The 17,523-nt window shown below is 39.3% G+C and overlaps 2 protein-coding genes across 3 annotated transcripts in view; both read left to right on the plus strand.

Annotated features, from left to right (window-relative positions):
• pik3r6 (phosphoinositide-3-kinase regulatory subunit 6) overlaps positions 1 to 4,352 on the plus strand; it is a 34,150-nt gene extending 29,798 nt beyond the window's left edge. For both annotated transcript variants that reach the window (XM_088343051.1, XM_088343052.1), the window contains exons 17-22: positions 928 to 1,030; positions 1,110 to 1,171; positions 1,261 to 1,351; positions 1,426 to 1,487; positions 1,563 to 1,672; positions 2,663 to 4,352. In XM_088343051.1, the coding sequence (XP_088199177.1) occupies positions 928 to 1,030; positions 1,110 to 1,171; positions 1,261 to 1,351; positions 1,426 to 1,487; positions 1,563 to 1,672; positions 2,663 to 2,819 (585 nt within the window). In that variant the 3' untranslated portion in view covers positions 2,820 to 4,352. The remainder of the gene's footprint in view (positions 1 to 927; positions 1,031 to 1,109; positions 1,172 to 1,260; positions 1,352 to 1,425; positions 1,488 to 1,562; positions 1,673 to 2,662) is intronic.
• Positions 4,353 to 4,534: 182 nt separating this feature from the next.
• On the plus strand, positions 4,535 to 8,483 carry pik3r6a (phosphoinositide-3-kinase regulatory subunit 6a). Its single transcript, XM_088341703.1, has 6 exons — positions 4,535 to 4,717; positions 6,188 to 6,308; positions 6,388 to 6,461; positions 6,566 to 6,680; positions 7,913 to 7,983; positions 8,082 to 8,483. The coding sequence occupies exons 1-6, from the start codon at positions 4,636 to 4,638 to the stop codon at positions 8,192 to 8,194; spliced, it is 576 nt and encodes a 191-aa protein (XP_088197829.1). The 5' UTR covers positions 4,535 to 4,635; the 3' UTR covers positions 8,195 to 8,483.
• The last annotated feature ends 9,040 nt before the right edge of the window (positions 8,484 to 17,523 follow it).

Here is a 17,523-nt window from a genome sequence, read left to right on the forward strand (position 1 = left end):
GTCCTGTTTATTTTACCTCCAGTTTTAGTTCCTGTCTAGTTTGTCCTGTTGATTTTCGATATCCTGTTTCATTATCTATCCTGTCTGTCCCGTCCTGTCCGGTATTGACCCCATCTGTCCGATATCAACTCGGGCAATTGGTATCGATCTCGTTGGCCTCTGGCTTCCTATCATTTCACGCCAGTTTGCTCCCTAACGTGCATGACTCCCCCATTTTCCCATAAAATAAATGGCTTGTGTCCTGATCCTTTCTGGTTCATGACAGATAAAGCTTCCAAAGTAAAGATATTTTTTTTTACAATTCCACTGCGAATGGTCTCACAATATGCCAAAGTGATTATTACAACTGACAAAAAGTGAATGATTTATTAATAAAATGACATCTTAATAACATACCTAGAATAATGCTTTTAATATACTATTATATTTTTTAAACGGAGAGTGTGTATTTAGAGCTTTCTTGTGGTACAAAAAAACTTTTATTCAGTAAAACCAAACAGTGATTTGAATACTAGGCATAACTACATGAACAATCGTACCAAAATTAATAGGTCGATAAATTTGTATTTCTTTTACATTGTGGAATCCCTGCCAAGAAACTGCCGTGATGCTTGTCTGGCATCTTTCTGCTAGGATGTGCTAATATGAACAGTTTTCTCTTCGCTTTAGACAATACAGTGCCATTTAGTTGTCAAATGTTGCACACTGAGCCTTTAATATATGGTATACGCTAATGTGTTAATTTTGACTGTAAGTACAATTAAAAATATAAAAGTTTGTAGCAATACTGCACGGTCTATAATTCAAATGCCAGAGGAGACTTTAGTGATCTTACTGTAAAATACATATTCAATTATTATATTTAAAGAGATCACTTTAATTGCAATGTTTAGTTCAAAACAAACTTATGCTGTCATTTTTTTCAAGATAACATTTACAAGCGTTCTAAGGGAACCAGTTGAAGACGTCTTCCTCACCCATTTAGAAGTCGGCATTTCTGACCTCAGACAGTCTCCTGCACCACTGACAGGTGAGGTAGCCACACTGAATTATCCAAACACATTTACACACAGTAATGATAATTAACACCATATCTTTCCCATGAGCAGATAAGCAGAAGAAAAGTGTGGCTGATGTTTGTGGAGTCCTTGTATGCATCAATTATAAAAAAGTCAGTTGTATTTTCCTCCTTTTAATGCACTTTCTCCTTATTTTAAATTCAATTTTTAGTTTAATTTGTGCCTAAATACACATGTGCAGATGACACTAAGTGGCCGCGACAGTGACAGAGGCTTCCCCGTGAGGACAACAGGCGCTTATATCACTACCATTCCTCCGTGTGCAAAAGAAGGTTTAGTATTTATTATGAAACTTTTCCATCTTAGTATTGTTGTTAAATCTCTGTTTTTCCGTCTGCACTGGTAGATCTTAACTGTTTGACACTTACACTGAAGGAATGGCCAGCAAAGGCTAAAAACAACAACGGGGTATGCCTCCTTACCATTTTTTCCATCAAACGTTTTCGATTTATATCACTATTTTATATCATTCTGAATCTGCAGGAGTTCAAAATAAGAAGCAACAATATCAAGATATGTTCACTTGAGAGTCAAGCCTCTCTGAGAGTTACACTGGATAGAGACTGTAAACGGATCTATAATGATGTACAAAGGTAAGTCATAATCGCTTGTTACTTTTCAATGTACGTATGCTCCTGAAGTGCGTCCTACCTGACCTTAATTTCCCATTACCTGTTAAATTAAAGAGTATTCCACTTTTGATGCTGGAGCCCATCCCAGCAATCATCGGGCAGTGGGCAGGGGACACCCTGAACTGGTTTCCAGCCAATCGCAGGGCACACAGGGACAGACAACTCGCTCGCACATTTACACTAAGGGACAATTTGAACTGGCCAATCCACCTGAAATGCATGTATTTGGAATGTGGGAGGAAACCGGAGTGCCCGGAGGAAACCCACGCAAGCACGGGGAGAACATACAAACTCCGCACAGGAAGTCAGGTAGCTGGAATTGAACCCACACAGGAGGTTCCCAAGACCTTAGAACTGTGCCGCACACGCGCTAACCGCTGCACCGCCGTGCTGCCCAGCATGAAATTCTATCCGGTTAAAAGATGAATGAAACACAGATACCTCTGTACCACCTTCAACCACACATCCTTGTCACCCTCCCAGACAAATTCCCCTTGCTCATGAAAAAATAGGTCTTGCAATACAAAATGACACTTTATGAAGTCATAGATGTACATTTGTCTTATATATAGAGCCCTCACATTTACCTCTGGGTGTTAAGAAGCTTGACTGATACGTAAAGAAAGACATATTTGTAAAGTGTAGTCTGCACAAAGGAAGCTTGTGTATCTTCTTAGGATTTGAAGAGAACTTATTGTGTGTTCAATTTACAAACAGTGTATTATAAAGGTTGAGGTGATATTTTTAATCTAATAGCAACTTGGTTGTAGGGCAAACGGGGGGCAGAATTCTCTAATCTGAAGGCCCCTCACCCTGTTTCTTCTTGCAAGGTTAAAATTTGAGTCCTAAAGTTTGAACTTAAAAACAAGTTATACCTACTGTACAAAAATATCACATGACCATACTATGTAATTCGGTAGATCAAATGTTTCTCCTTTCTGTATGCTTCAGCATTGAAATTGTTCCTTGCCTCGACCCTGGATACTGCGTCCAAAAAAACATGATGACCAAAATGAACCTGGGAGAAGACAAGGATGCTGGATTAAGCAAATACATGAGCAAAGGACTTCCACTGCCTATCAACACATTTTCTGGCATCATCGACTGATGAAAAGATGCATGGTCGGCATGTTGGTTTTCGATGGGAAGACTTTAACGGTGATCTGTACAGGATTCCGAAACATACAAACAAAACAATGCTCTTTTTTTGGCTGAATTTCTTTGTTAAAGTGTTACATTTTCAATTTGAATCTTGCATTTCGAAGTAATGTTAGAAGGGGAAAAACATGAAAAATACATGGACATCATGTGTACACATTTTCTTGTTGGATCTTTGTAACTTGGGTACTTCCTGTACTGAAAATTATCTACAAACTGCCGTCCCAGAGTAATCAAAGAGTAATTGGCTAAATTTTGGACAGATTGTCATTTCTTACACATAGTCTATGGTGGAAAAAAAGTCACTCAGTCAGCTGAGATAAAGGGAACCTTGGTCTTCATGAGCTGTATTTCTCCCTGATTTAGAATATCCTCCTCCTCTAAAACAGCTAAAGCCAATTAGCAAGATATGTAAAAGTCCAATAATTATGCTATTCATGGAATGAGCTGTGTTGGAGGAGAGAGACATTTAAATCGGCAAGGACAATGTGTCACAGTTGCCCATTTCCCTCACTTGGGCCTGCTCGTTTGTCACTCGTTGCTTGATTGGCTTCCTATTTAAATTCAGTGCTCTCATTCACCCCTTTGTCAGTCCGTCAACTAACCTCTGCACTTGCAAGACTTGTATTTTGACTTGGTCCGGCATCCTGGTATTGATCCCGTCTGTCTCGTCCTGTCCGGTATCTTGCTCCAGTATCCGGTATCGATCACGTCTGTCTCGTCCTGTGTGGTATCTTGCTCCGGTCTCCAGTATCCGGTAACGATCCCGTCCGTCTCGTCCTGTCCGTTATCTTGCTCCAGTCTCCAGTATCTGTTATCGATTCCGTCTGTCCGGTATCTTGCTTGTGTATCCAGTATCCAGTATCGATCCCGTCTGGCCCGTCCTGTCTGGTACCTTGCTCGTGTATCCAGTATCCGGTATCAATCCTGTCTGTCCTGTTGTGCTTGTTGATCCAGTATCCGGTATTGATCCCACCTGTCCCGTCCTGTCCGGTATCTTGCACGTGTAACCAGTATCCGGTATCGATCCCGACTGTTGAGGCATAAGCTTTCCAACCCAATAGTATTGAAATCTGCTATTTGAAAAAAAGGTTATTTTCTTGCAGAACTTCAAATCATATGACATTTACGGATGAAATCATTTTAACCTCAGTATCTAGTTGCCACAATCTTAATTTGCTCTCGGCCAAAACTGTTGGGATGATTAGCGAGCTGCTGTTTGTGTGTGTGTGTGTTGCCACTGCACGTCATCGCAAAGTCATTCATCGTCAAGAGCCTGTTGAAGAGCTGACACTTGTTATTCATGGGAAAACGTGATTGCACCCGTTCACACCGGCCACCTGTGTTTCGTACAGCCACCAAAACCATTGCAGAATACCTAGAAGGGTTTTTTGGTCCGTGCTGAAATTCGTGAAAATGTTTGCAATCCTGTGCAATGTAAATCATAAATGTAATTATGTGAATAAATGAAGGTTTTCTATAAGTTCCTCTCGGTGGAGTTGACTATGTGTTCTGCAGCTTTGCCATGCGGCCACTAGATAGCGTAGTATCCCCTATTCCGTGACCAAATTGATTGACAGGGAGTCTCCCATCTCTTCCACTCTCGCACACATAAAACGGAGCATGTGGGGAGCATCTCTTACCTCTGCAAGTCGGTGAGTGAGTCACAGTCGAAATTCAGCATCACACTTTTTCCGATTATTTCTCTTCTTTTATGTTGCCGGTGTCGCTGCGCGTGCATTTCGCAGAGAGGAGGAGAAGCTGCGATGATGGAGGAGACGAGAAAATCTTTTCCCCAGTATGGATCGCTGGAGCGTGCACAATGGAGTGCAGATAGCCACAATGCAGGTGAGCCTAATTACTTCCGCCATAGTGTTCTTATTTCAAATGCATGCTTTGTCAATTTTTGCAAAGAGATCCTGTTTCCGATAAAATCTTCTTTGCAGGTGTCCAACATTAAAAAAAAAAAACTGAATAAACTTATCAACGCTATTCTACCAGATTCCATAAAAAAAATGGATGTTCAATACCGCATTTTTTTTCACAAAATTACTAATACTAGGACTGTTGGGTACTCATCGATACCAATACCAGCTATTGATAACAGTTGCACATAAAATTAAATGAAAACTATTTATTTGTCATGATTATCGATGGTCACCTGTTCCCGCTCCTTTGGCGCCAACTGCCTCGGAATCTGATTGGCTCCTTGTCCCTATTTAAACCTACTCTTTTCCGTCTCCTTTTGTAAGTCCGCCTGCGAATCTCAGTTAACTCTAGCCAAACGTTTTTCGACCCTGACTCCCACCTGTTTTTTGCTTCCGTCTGTCCCCCGGCTTTGACTCGTTTTTTGTCCCCGACCACGTCTACTCTCTTTTCCTGGCTCACGACTCGCTTCCGACCCCGACCACGTTTTTGCTCTCCTCTCCCGGCTACTGACCCGTTTTACCGTTCCCGACACCGCTATTGCTCGCCACGGAAGATCCACTTCCGTGTTCAGAGCGACCTGCTTCCCGCGTCATGCAATCACCGGATCTTGGGCGCAACCCAATAAAACTTGTGAGAAACGCAACGCAAGTGGGTCCTGTTTCCATTCTGGTCCTGATATTATTTTACATTTAAATCTCAATATATCTTTCTTTAACTCTACATTTATTTCATGGCGATTTTTCATTCATCCAAAATCAAAGAGAGACAATCATAATATCTGCCACCGTAGCGAGTAGCGATACCTTCAAGATAGCTAGTATCGATACTCGTTCATTCCTCTTTTTTTTTTGTTTGTTTTATATATACATTTCCATAAGGTAGCATTTCACAAAAATCTCATTTTTTACTAAGAAAATATTCATGCGTTTACTTCTATTGTAAAGCTTATAAACACTTTATTTATGAGCATATTTAATTTTCAGTATCTGCTGTGGGATGCTGAAAAATGATCTGATAGATTTGGACACTTATGTCTTGGCGGCATGGGCGAAAATGACTTTCTTGACTCACAGACATAATTCTGGTGTGAAGTATCACAGCTATCGATTTTTAAGATGACAACCCTGCACTTTTCAATCTTGCAGTTATGTAATACCGCGAGGCCTTTGCCGAGTCTGGAATAAGATGAGTTATGATACTTGAGTTGTAGCTTGCAAAGACTTGCATATAGTTGAGCTGTGGAGCTCCTTTTAACATTTGCGCAGAATATTTTGAATAAATAACAAAATAAATAACCCATCACTGAGCTGAACTCTATTATTTATTAGGGCTGTTTGAGAGAAAAGGAAGGATGAAAAAATGTGTCCTGCATTGTACATTTCATTCCAGAGGAAGACGTAGTGTCCATGGCAGACTCCAGCATCACCGTGGAGAACATTGAGGGCGAGCTCTTCAAGATCAACCGCATCCGAGACATTCTGGTTCGGAGGGAGTCGGAGCTCAGATATATGTAAGAGAACGTAAGATTTGTTCGGGAGTGAGATATAGTTCTACATTTTTTTCGTTTGCTGTTTTGTATCTATTTTCAGGATGGATGACATGCAGCTATGCAAGGAGATCACTCGACTGAAGAAGGAGCTGCAAAAATTAGTGTCGCTGCCAGGTTGGACGCACCACCTTTTCTGAAGATGTGGATTTCATACAACAGAAAACATCACGTTAACTTTGAAATATGTCAAACTTCTTTTCTACTTCTTCCTGATATAGACAACAACAAGTCTAACGAGGATCGACAGAAGGAAGAAGAACTTCTACAACAGATTCATAAACTGGTGGAAACTAGAGACTTTCTGGTGGATGACGTTGAGTTTGAAAGACTTAGGTAAGGTTTTTTTAATCAATCGAAAGATGGATAAGCCAGAAAGCAAGACGAAGAGAGTGTCTAATAATCAGTGTGAGTCATCTTATTGCGCATTGAGAAAAGGTCAGCGCTGTCATTGAACAGCAGCGAGAAGCTAGTGAGGAGATCATCTGGAACATAATGCGTGTTCTGAATGCGTCCTAAGACTGTGTCGGACATTGTTTGTCTGCATTGGTAATCACAGCAAAAAGGTGAAAGGCAAAAAGCGAGAGGACATAAATTAGTGTATAAATATGCACGTTGCCAGAGACCATCTTGTACATGTCAATGTCCATAGGAAACTCACTTACACCTAATGATTGAACTCTAGTCGTAGGTATACAGTAACAAAATACAAAAATAAAAAGGAGGAGAAGAAGGACAATTTACAAGTGCCGGTTGTTACGGTTTTTAAAAATGATTTCTATGATATGTTTTAAAGGTAAATATTGTTCCCAATTTATACAAAATAGTTGATTCACCACATGAACTCATTCTTAAGAACAATTTGTTGGCAAAGGGGAAGAGTGCATTTTTGTCAGGCTTGGCAGCTCTTTTTGCTATTCTGACCACCAAAATGTGAACTGCACTTGTGCGGCTGCAATCTGTTGTCCCTGATTTCATATTGCTGTGAGAAGGCACCAGCACACTGCACTTTTTTTGCTATTACTGTATTTTTGCCTAGAATGAACTCCACAAATGCAACTGTAATCCACTATCTCAATCCCATATCTCTGCGAAAGGGGACCGGCAGAAAGGACAATAGCTGAGATCAGGGGCTGGAAGAGTGCTTTTGGGGGGGTTTGGGCTATAGAAGTGTGCCATTGTGACCCACCACAAATGAAATGCACTGTTTAGGCCGCAATCCATTATTCCCTGTGGACTATTTCTGAGGGGGGGCCGAGAGAGCAAATTTGTGTCTTGCGTTTCAACTCTTTTTTACCTTTCTTTCTGCCTAAAATGAACAGCCCCTGTGCGACCGTGATCCATTATCCCGGTCGACTGTTGCTGCGTGCGGGGGCCAGAAGAGCGCATGTTAAAATAGGGGTGGTACTATGGTGTTGATTCTTGCATATAGTTGGGTTATGGTCCCATTGATCGTGACAAACAAGGGATCACAGTAAATACCAATTGCAAATAACCTATGTGTGAAAACTGACTTTTAAATACAACCCAGGAGGATTTAAAATGTGTTCATATGCTTTTACCTGCAGGGAGAAAGAAGAAGATAAAGAAATGGCTGATTTTCTGAAGTCCAAATTCCCCAGTTACTTGCAGAAAAAAGGTATTGCATTCTCAGATTTCGAAGGCATCGATATAAAAGGTTCGCTCTTTTGCAAAACAGTAAAAATGAAGTGTTTGAGAAAACATTTTATGTTGCAGGGGGACCAAGCCAGAAAGCAGCATCAAAGACAAAACAGACCTCTTCTCCTTTTGCCAAAACGGGCCTCACCTTGTTGAAGGAGTGCTGTGGTTTTACGTGCTCCGTCATGTAGCCTGTCATCGTGTCTCGGTTACAGTTGAGCTCTAACGTAAGAAAGACAAAAATATATATCACATAGGTGTATATAAAATCTTGATTCATCTTGCCTATGTGCCTCTTGCACATGTATTCTTAAAATTATAATCATATTCTAAGATTTTGACCCAATTACTGTTGAATCGAGGTATAGATTAGGCTGAGATGGTCTCCATTCCAGGAATTACATATATTGCGTTTCGGTTGTTTTTAATTAGCATTAATGTTCGTAATTATATCAATATTTTCAGGGTTGAGTAGAGTTACTTTAACTGGATTACTTTCAATTACTTTTGGATTACTCCAATACCAAATATGCTAATAAAAGACAAATGAAACTAAATATGAATAAAATTATGACTCACAACACGTGGTAAGCTTTCTCTCCTGGCTTTGATCTCCGGCGAAACTAACATAACAGAAACAAAATGAAAATAAATCCAAACAGCTTGCCAACATTTTTTTTGCCGTTCCATGCATTCCGTTACTCACCAAGCCTGCACAAAATTTAGTAATTTTATTCATATTTAGTTTCTTTTGAGGGGCAGCACGGCGGCGCAGTGGTTAGCGCATGTGCGGCACAGTTCATGTCATGGGAACCTCCTGCGTGGGTTCAAATTCAGCTCCAGACTTCCTGTGCGGAGTTTGTATGTTCTCCCCGTGCTTGCGTGGGTTTCCTCCGGGCACTCCGGTTTCCTCCCACATTCCAAAAACATGCATGCAAACATTCAGTCGAATTGGCCGGTCCAAATTGTCCCTAGGTGTGAATGAGCGAGTGAGTTGTCTGTCCCCGTGTGCCCTGCGATTGGCTAGCAACCAGTTCAGGGTGTCCCCTGCCCACTGCCCGGAGATGGCTGGGATAGGCTCCAGCCACCCCGCGACCCTAATGAGGATAAGCGGTACAACTGATGATGAGATAGTTTCTTTTGTCTTTTATTAGCATATTTGACATTGGAGTAATCCAAAAGTACCGTAAATGAAAGTAATCCAGTTAAAGTAACCCTACCCAACCCTGAATATTTTTCAACGAATGAGACCACTGGAGAAACAAGGGCACCTCACGAGAAAATATATAACTTCCTTGTGTATGACAGGGCTAGATAGTCCAATTTAGGAGATTCATTTAGACGTAACAATTACTTTACCCTTAACTCTACTTTCTGTTTACTGTACTTCACAACTTCAGCATATCAAAGTGTTTTTTACAATGTCAAATGTCAGATCAATTTATAATACTTAAAAAACTGAATTTCTTTGGGGGGAGCTACCGGAGAATTATAAAACTCTTTCCTTTTTCCCACCGGAGACAGAAGTGGCAGATGTATCTCTGGGGATACTCTTTGTTAGCCTGTTCAGGAGCAAGCTAGCTGTAGAGAATAAACCACCACATTAACTAAGCCAGGCTAAATTTAACCTGCTTACATGCAGCAACTTGAAGCTAAATTCAACCAAGGTAATACATTTATCAATATTTTGTTGAGTTGTACAGTGTACCGGAACATATCTCATCTACACCCTTCTCACCTTTTAAACCACCACCCCATTCTTATACCTGGTTTTGTAAAATAACAGCTTATCATGTTTCTACGTTATTACCAGGTTAATTATATATAGACTCGACCACTTAACAATCATTTTACTAGAAAATTACCTAGCACTGGTGAGCTGTTTTCAGAACAGGTCTGTGGGCACCTCAGCTGCCCTTAGGGGCACCACTTTAGAGACCACTGCATTAAACTGTGTGGAGATCAAGCTAAAACGGGGGTCTCCAACCTTTTTTAAGCTCAGAGCTACGCTTTGTTACTAATTAGCGTAAAGGGCACCCGGTTGGATATGCATTTCTAAAATGACAACTTATATTATTATTGTGTTGTTATTATGTCATTACCAGGTAAATTCTTTGAAGTAGGGTTAAATTGATTCGATCAACCACTAAAAATATCATTTTACAATAAATTTACAATGGGCACCTTCACTGTACTTAGGGGTCACCGTGATGCCCGACGGCACCAGGTTGGAGACGTCTGAGTAAAAGTTCTTAGGTAAGCAGAGCTGCATTGAATTTTCTTAGATGGGTTTATTTAATCATAATTTGAATCTTTTTTATGATTTAGAACGACATTTCTGTCTCTGGGTGCGTACAGGTGCTTGAAATTCCTGAAAATTCCTTTGTTAGAATTCTGTGTTTCCAAGGTATGAAAAGAGCTTGAATTTTGGATGGAGTGCTTGTAAATGCTTTAAATTGTTGCCATGTTTCACAACGAGCTTAAAAAAGGACACCGACACAGCTCTCGGGTGGCTTCGCTTTGCCATTGCATTTCTTCTACCCTTGTGATTAACGTCAGCTGGCATTAGTTTGTATGGCGGTGTCCCATGAGGCGTCATTCCCGCGCCCCCCTACGAGTTGCACCCAGGAGGACAGGTGCATCTTACACCTAAACAGGGCACTATGAATTGTGTATTAGAACAATAATTACGTATTAATTATGGACATTTATTATTGGCCATGCAAACAATAAAAGAAGCGTTTCCCAGTGGTAAATTGTAACAAGAAGGACTTCCTGCGACTCAAAATATTAGCCTCTTATTGCCATCATTTTCCCCAACACTTTTTATGGGGAGAAATGTATCTCAAAATTATTCACACACACATACTTGAGATGTGAAAATTACATGTCTTGATTAAAAATCGCATATGTAAATAGCAGATATATTTGCGGACCTGAACAATACATGCTTCTCACCGGATTCTTCTTTGAACGGTGCTGGAGAAATTGAAAAATTGGCTTTAAAAGTCCTTAAAAAGTGCTTGTCCATGAAAAATGTGTACGAACCCTGCCAACTGTCATGGGATTCTAAAGTTCTTAAGTGGTGTTGCAATGATGCACAAACGCATGAAGTGCTACCTATATGAGTGAAAAAGCATTTTTTTTCTATATTCTGGGCTCAGATTTTGCAAGCTGCATGAGAAATCAGTTTTGTTTTTTGTTGTTATTCTTATCAACCCTGTTTTTCCTGTTATGAACAGTAAAACGTATTGAATGTATACTATTTGTACAACTATTATAGATTGCTCTCTTTGGTCTGAATTTGATGGTTCCTTGAGGTTCTCCAGTGGCTACTGATTCCGCAAATCATGTGACCAATAAAAGACTCTGGCCACATCTGTGTTGCTGAAAAGAATAGTCTCCATAGCAACCGCTTCCACTCGCTCATACCTTTACAATGAGATGTGGCGTGAGCGATAAAAAAACATAGTTGTAAAATAAAAGCTTATAAACCTAAAAAATCATCTTCAGTCATGACACTTTTTTCAAGTTCTGTGCATTTTGAGTGTTGGTCCCTCTTGGCTCCTATGTTGCCTGGTGATAATGCCACATTGGAGGAATCAGGTGGACTGAATCAACACGTCCGCTGCCAATGACGGGCTAAGACGTCAAATATGCATTTTGACTGTGCTGGCATTGAATGAGTTAAAGATTTGATTTTCAATGGATTTATTGTTTTAAAGGCTTGCTGGATAGCAGCAGTAACATATCTTCATTTTTCTTCATACCTTGGAATTTAGTTAGCGTATTTTCTGAACTATAAGGCGCACCGGATTAAGGCACATCCCCCCCCAAAATGGTCTTTTGTCATATATTTTTTGTATAAAAGACACACCAGACTAAAAGGTGGACTGTATATATTCTGGACTGTTTACTCACGATATATATTGATGCATTGATTAATCAGTCAATAAATGTCGCATACCAATATGGACTAACATTGTATGCAACTGGAGTCATGGTGGTGAGAGCGCCACACTTTTCCACTAGATAACCAGTGGCACAGTTGATGTAACACAGTGCTTCTCAATTATTTTCTGTTGCCCCTTACCCCCTCAGAAGAAGAAATCATCTTGCCAAATATATATATTAATCAACTTACTACAAAAAAAAGACTTAATTAACCGTAGAATATTTAAATTGCATCTAATATTCAAAACTAAAATAGAAATCCTTGCATTATTGACATTTTTTGACTGACCATGCCAAACCATATACACTGTTTGTACGGGTGCTTGAAATCCTTGCCTTTTGATGTTGCATTTTCAAAGTAGGGATAATGCTTGAATTTTGGGTGAAGTACTTGAAATTATTTCCATTGCCGTGTTTCCTGGCAGTCTGACCCAATCGTCCAAGCTTTGAAATGAAGATTTCTTTTTTAAGCGTGTGAAAATGACGCAGATGGTGGCCTGAGTCCTCATTATCGAGTTGTCATGTGAAAAGCGTTACGCCCCCCACTGTCGCATCCAAGAGGACAGGTTTATGAGATTCGTCTTGGGAATTCCAGCTCAGCTCACTGAGGGGAGCTCCCAAACCGCACCTCAGATTTTAATTTTTTTTTTGTGATTTACTGTTAACAAAAATAAAACTTTATATACCAAATTATTTTGTACTTTGTCTTTTCATATGTTTTACAGGATATCCCCTGAAAAACACATGAAATATAAATTAAAACATTCACTGATCTACAAAAACAATTTTCGCTTTTTACACACTGAACAGATTTAAAGTCAAACAACAACACAAAACCCCCAAAAATGCAAAAAAAATCAAATATAAATTAAAGATATTAACTCTTCAGTGATATAGGTAAGTGACAAAATCCTAAAGAAATAGCTATTTACAGTTCTATTTTAACCAATTTAGATACATATGTTCTGAAAAAAACATGCACAAAATATCAATTAAAATAAGTAGAACAAGTACTTTCTTTTGTTTGTGTCTTCCGTATTGAACTCCATTATTACCTAACAACCTATAGATCCACAGTGACAGTAACGGCGGAAGCAATCAATTAGATTACCTCTATACTTAAAAAATAACTCGTATGTATAATTATTGTATGCATTTCTAATCATAGCCACCGTATTCTTTGGTATACAGTAAAGAAAATAAGTATTTGAACTTCCTGATATTTTGCTATTCCTCCCACTTAGAAATCATGGAAGTGTCTGAAGTTTTAGTCGTAGGCGCATGCCATTTTAGAGAGATAAACTAAAAAATGATTCCTCACCTTTCTTAGAATCTTTGAGACCCCACGAGGTGATATCTTGCTTAGGGCTCCACTCCGATTGAGATTGACCGTCATGTTTAGCTTCTTCCATTTTCTAAAGATTGCTCCAACAGTGGACCTTTTTTCACCATGCTGCTTGGCAATTGCTCTGTAGCCCTCTCCAACCTTGTAGAGGTGAACAAAGATGTCCCTGGTGTCTTTGGACAGCTCTTTGGTCTTCGCCATGTTACAAGTTAGTCTTACTGATTGTATGGAGCAGACAGGTGTCTTTATGCAGCTAACCACATCAAACAGTTGCATCTAATTCAGGATGATATATGGAGTGCGGGTGGACTTCTAATGGGCGGAATAACAGTTCTTTCAGTGTCAAAATTCCAGATGATACACATGTGTTCAAATACTTATTTGCAGCTGCATCACACAAATAAGTTGTTAAGAAACCATGCATTGTGATTTCTGGATTTTTCTTTTTAGTTTATCTCACAGTGGACATGCACCGAAAATAAAAAATTCAGACCCCAAAGAGAAATAGCAAATTAGCAGGGTGGTTAAATACTTATTTTCTTCACTGTATAAGGTGAATCTTCACATTTCTGGCCAATTTGGGTTTTAGGTGCGTGCGCCTTATAGTTTGAAAAATACGGAAAATATTGAACTTCCTAGTGGCTAAGATACAGAACTAAATCTACTATTGGTAGTCAAAAAAGCCCCTTTCTCTTGTTGTGTGAAATGCAGTGCAACAACTACCATAGAAAATAATAGAATTCTATCCAATCACATTATTTTCGTGGGCGTTTCTTTTTCTAATCGTAGGTTGCAGCGGCTGACAGCAAGCACGCTCAAGCTTATTGGTTGTGTCATGCAGTCCACAAGGACGTCTCCTAGAGAACAACACCAGGAGCTGGGAGGGGTTGCCATTAAAAGCGCACAATCTTTCAAATGTGAAAAACGTGCAGATTTACCATGACTTGCTTCCCGAGGTTGTCAATGAAAGCTTCATCGGTTCCTGTGGTGACCATTATTTCAATGTAAAATTGTTTTTTTCTTATTTGTTGTGCTATATAAGCCACACAATTAATAAGAACAATAGCGAATAAATTGTTCTAATGAACAACAGTACCAAACCGGATCCAGCCCCAACCCAGACCCAAAGCCAATTGAGAATCAGCCGAGATATCCGGGATGGGCAAACATATTTGGTGTCCCCCCACAAGGATTGTAGCTTTTTCAGTTTGTTAGATTATTGCAGTTTGAGGCGGCGTCGGAAGGGTAAGCGATAGCGTAGCTGCAGGTCCGGCCTTCAGCTAACGGCTAGGCTAACAACTTTGTTATCTCAATGCCAGGTCCATTAGCCATAAAATGAATAACCTGGAGCTACTTAGTGGGAAATGGCTACATACGGGACGGTGTTATCTTAATCAAACCGGATGCTAGCGGGCAACTTGCCAGCCGCTCTCTAAATTTCTTACACTGAAAGGAGAAGCCCCCCAATTTCCTTTTGCTTTTGTATAATGACAATAAAACCAATTGCAACTGCAATTATGTGTTGTGTGTTATTATTTGTAATTCCATAATTTTTATTTTGTCACAGTCTGATACTCTTGAGTCGGTAATGACGTCATCTCGGGTAAGTTTAACCCTCTGGGGGGTTTTTATGAAGTTACTTGGCAGATTTTCACTTTTTGCGAGTGGTTCTGGTCCACATTAACCACAAAAACCAAAGAATCTTTGCTTATTTTTAAACGTTATTTGTTTTGCATTGACAGTTTGAACCAGAGTCAAAAGATAATGGAAATGGGTTCCTTTGAAGAGACAGTGTGTATTTTTTTACCACCAGATGTCACCGTATTGTGGAGCGCAACCGAGAACTAGTGTTACAAAGCACAAGGAAGAATACAAACTACGGAAACTCAAATTGACCTAACTGCACCGATTTTCTTTGAATTTTGGTGCCCAGTCTTATGTAAGGTTTTTCTTTCTTTGGGTATAGGCGTGCACATTTCTCAACCTACGAGTAATTTTTTAAATGCACGTTTATATTATAGTTCATGCATTTCAGCTTAAGTCTCAAAGGGCTGCACAAATTATTGCAAAATACAGACTATTATGACACCATCCCCTGATCTAAAACCTACATGAGGGGAAGGAAAAACTCAAAAACCTCATCATGAGGAAAATGAAGAAACCTTGAGAAGGGACCGCAAATGAGGTAATACCCCTTCTAGGATGACCAGGCTGCAATGGATGTTGCAATAACAAATAATAAACAGATATTGTCAACATAAAATATAGGTTATTCATATGCTATAGAATAGAAGTGTGTTTTAAGCCTAAATTTAAACAGTTCCACTGAGGTTGCAGATCGAATCTCAGGGGGCTAAGCATTCCACAGCACCAGGGCCTGAATAGAGAACACTCCCTAACCTGCAGATGTCTTCTTGGCTCTTGGGATCACTAGTAGACCAGCATTTTAATTAAAAGTTTTTACCACTAGGAGATGCTCAATAATTTACATTGTCCCTTTAAGAAAATGTTACATTGTGTACCTCATATTGCAGGGGTCGGGAACCTATGGCTCACAAGCCATATAAGGCTCTTTCTATGAGTATCTGTGGCTCAGAGACCAATAAGATTGCATGCAAAATTTCTCCATCTTGGTTAAAACCAGAGTTATCTATCCTATTCAGGTACAAGTAAAGCCAAACCAAAGCTAAATTCAATAGTAACACTTTGCAGTATATATAGGGCATGTTTTTCACTACAATTTACAGTCAAGGTGTCACACAAAAAAAGGGGGAAAAAAACTCGTTTTGGCTGTACAACGCTAAAGAATCCTTTATTTAAAAGTTCACTATATAATCTGTGTTCAGTGTTCAGATACTTTATGATGAATCCACAGAACTGTAAATACACCAAAACACCGGAAGAGAACTTAGTCATTTGATTGGGTGAGTGGGAGGGATGGGTGGAGCTATGCAAAAAGTACAAGCATTCCCTCCCATCTCTCGCCAAAGGTAAGCACATAAGGCTCCCTATTCTCAGAATGTTGTGACGTTTTTACAAAATAAATGCTTGCATCTGGTTTTGAAACCAATATGTATGAAAAAAGGGTCAAAAGGAGTTTATCCGATCTTGAGTAATTGCAAGAAAGAGACAAGTTCTCTTTTCATAATTTTTATCAAATCATCAAAAATAAATGTGCTGAAGACTAAGCTTTTGTCTGGGGCGCCGGTTTAGCAATTTAGTACATTTGTCTCATAATATATGGTGTGGCTCTTTCCCAAAATAAAATTAATATTTTTTGCTTTTATGGCTCTTTGAGTCAAAAAGGTTCCCGACCCCTGTCATATTGTATGGAAAACATACAGATTGTTTAAAAAGTTTTCTTTTCGGGCTTGAATTTTCTTCCTAAACATTTTGTGTTAATGTAGAGGGAAAAAGTGCATTTGTTTCTGTATTCATATTGGGTTGTTTGTATTGTATTTTTTGTGTAGTAATTTGCACACAATACTCTTTGTGTAGTTGTTTTGTTTGTAATTGCTCTCTAGATTTGTTTTTAATGGAAAACACTAACATCGAACAAAGTATTGGCATTCTCTTTAGATGTTTGCTCTCATTGTATCTTACATATTTGCAGATGTATAGCAGACATTTGATTTATTTTTGTTTATCGTTAAGCTTTTTGACAAACACTTGGATATTTCATGTTTATAATATGTGTGTATTATTTGTTATCGCAACATCCGTTGCAGCCTGGTCATCCTGGAAGGGGGGGGTTACCTCATGTGCGGTCCCTTCTCAAGGTTTCTTCATTTTGCTCATGTTTTGACTTTTTCCTTCCCCTCGTGTAGGTTTTAGATCAGGGGATGCTGTAATAATAGACTGTGGTTTGCAATAATTTGTGGTCTGTGCAGCCCTTTGAGACTCTTTGTGATTAAGAGCGTCACAACTACACATGACTTGACTTAACTTACTTTATACATTGTTTGACAATTTCAAATGGTGTACACCGCATATCAATTTTTGTACAGGAGAAAATATGTACTTGGTTTTTTTTTTAAACTTGTTTTTGTTCGACCTTGCCTGTTTCGGCTCTAATCTCCGCATAATAAGCAACACTACATTTACTACAAATGGGGAAATAACTAGGATGGGTGTTGTTTATTTGGTAAATAAAATAGACTTGTTTACAAACATTATTGTTGTTTTTACTCTATATATTCTGTCTTGCTGTGAGTAAATAGG

The sequence above is a fragment of the Urocampus carinirostris genome, chromosome 8 (genome assembly GCF_059441175.1).
Source record: "Urocampus carinirostris isolate Australia breed hairy pipefish chromosome 8, RoL_Ucar_1.0, whole genome shotgun sequence".
Classification (NCBI taxonomy): domain Eukaryota; kingdom Metazoa; phylum Chordata; class Actinopteri; order Syngnathiformes; family Syngnathidae; genus Urocampus; species Urocampus carinirostris.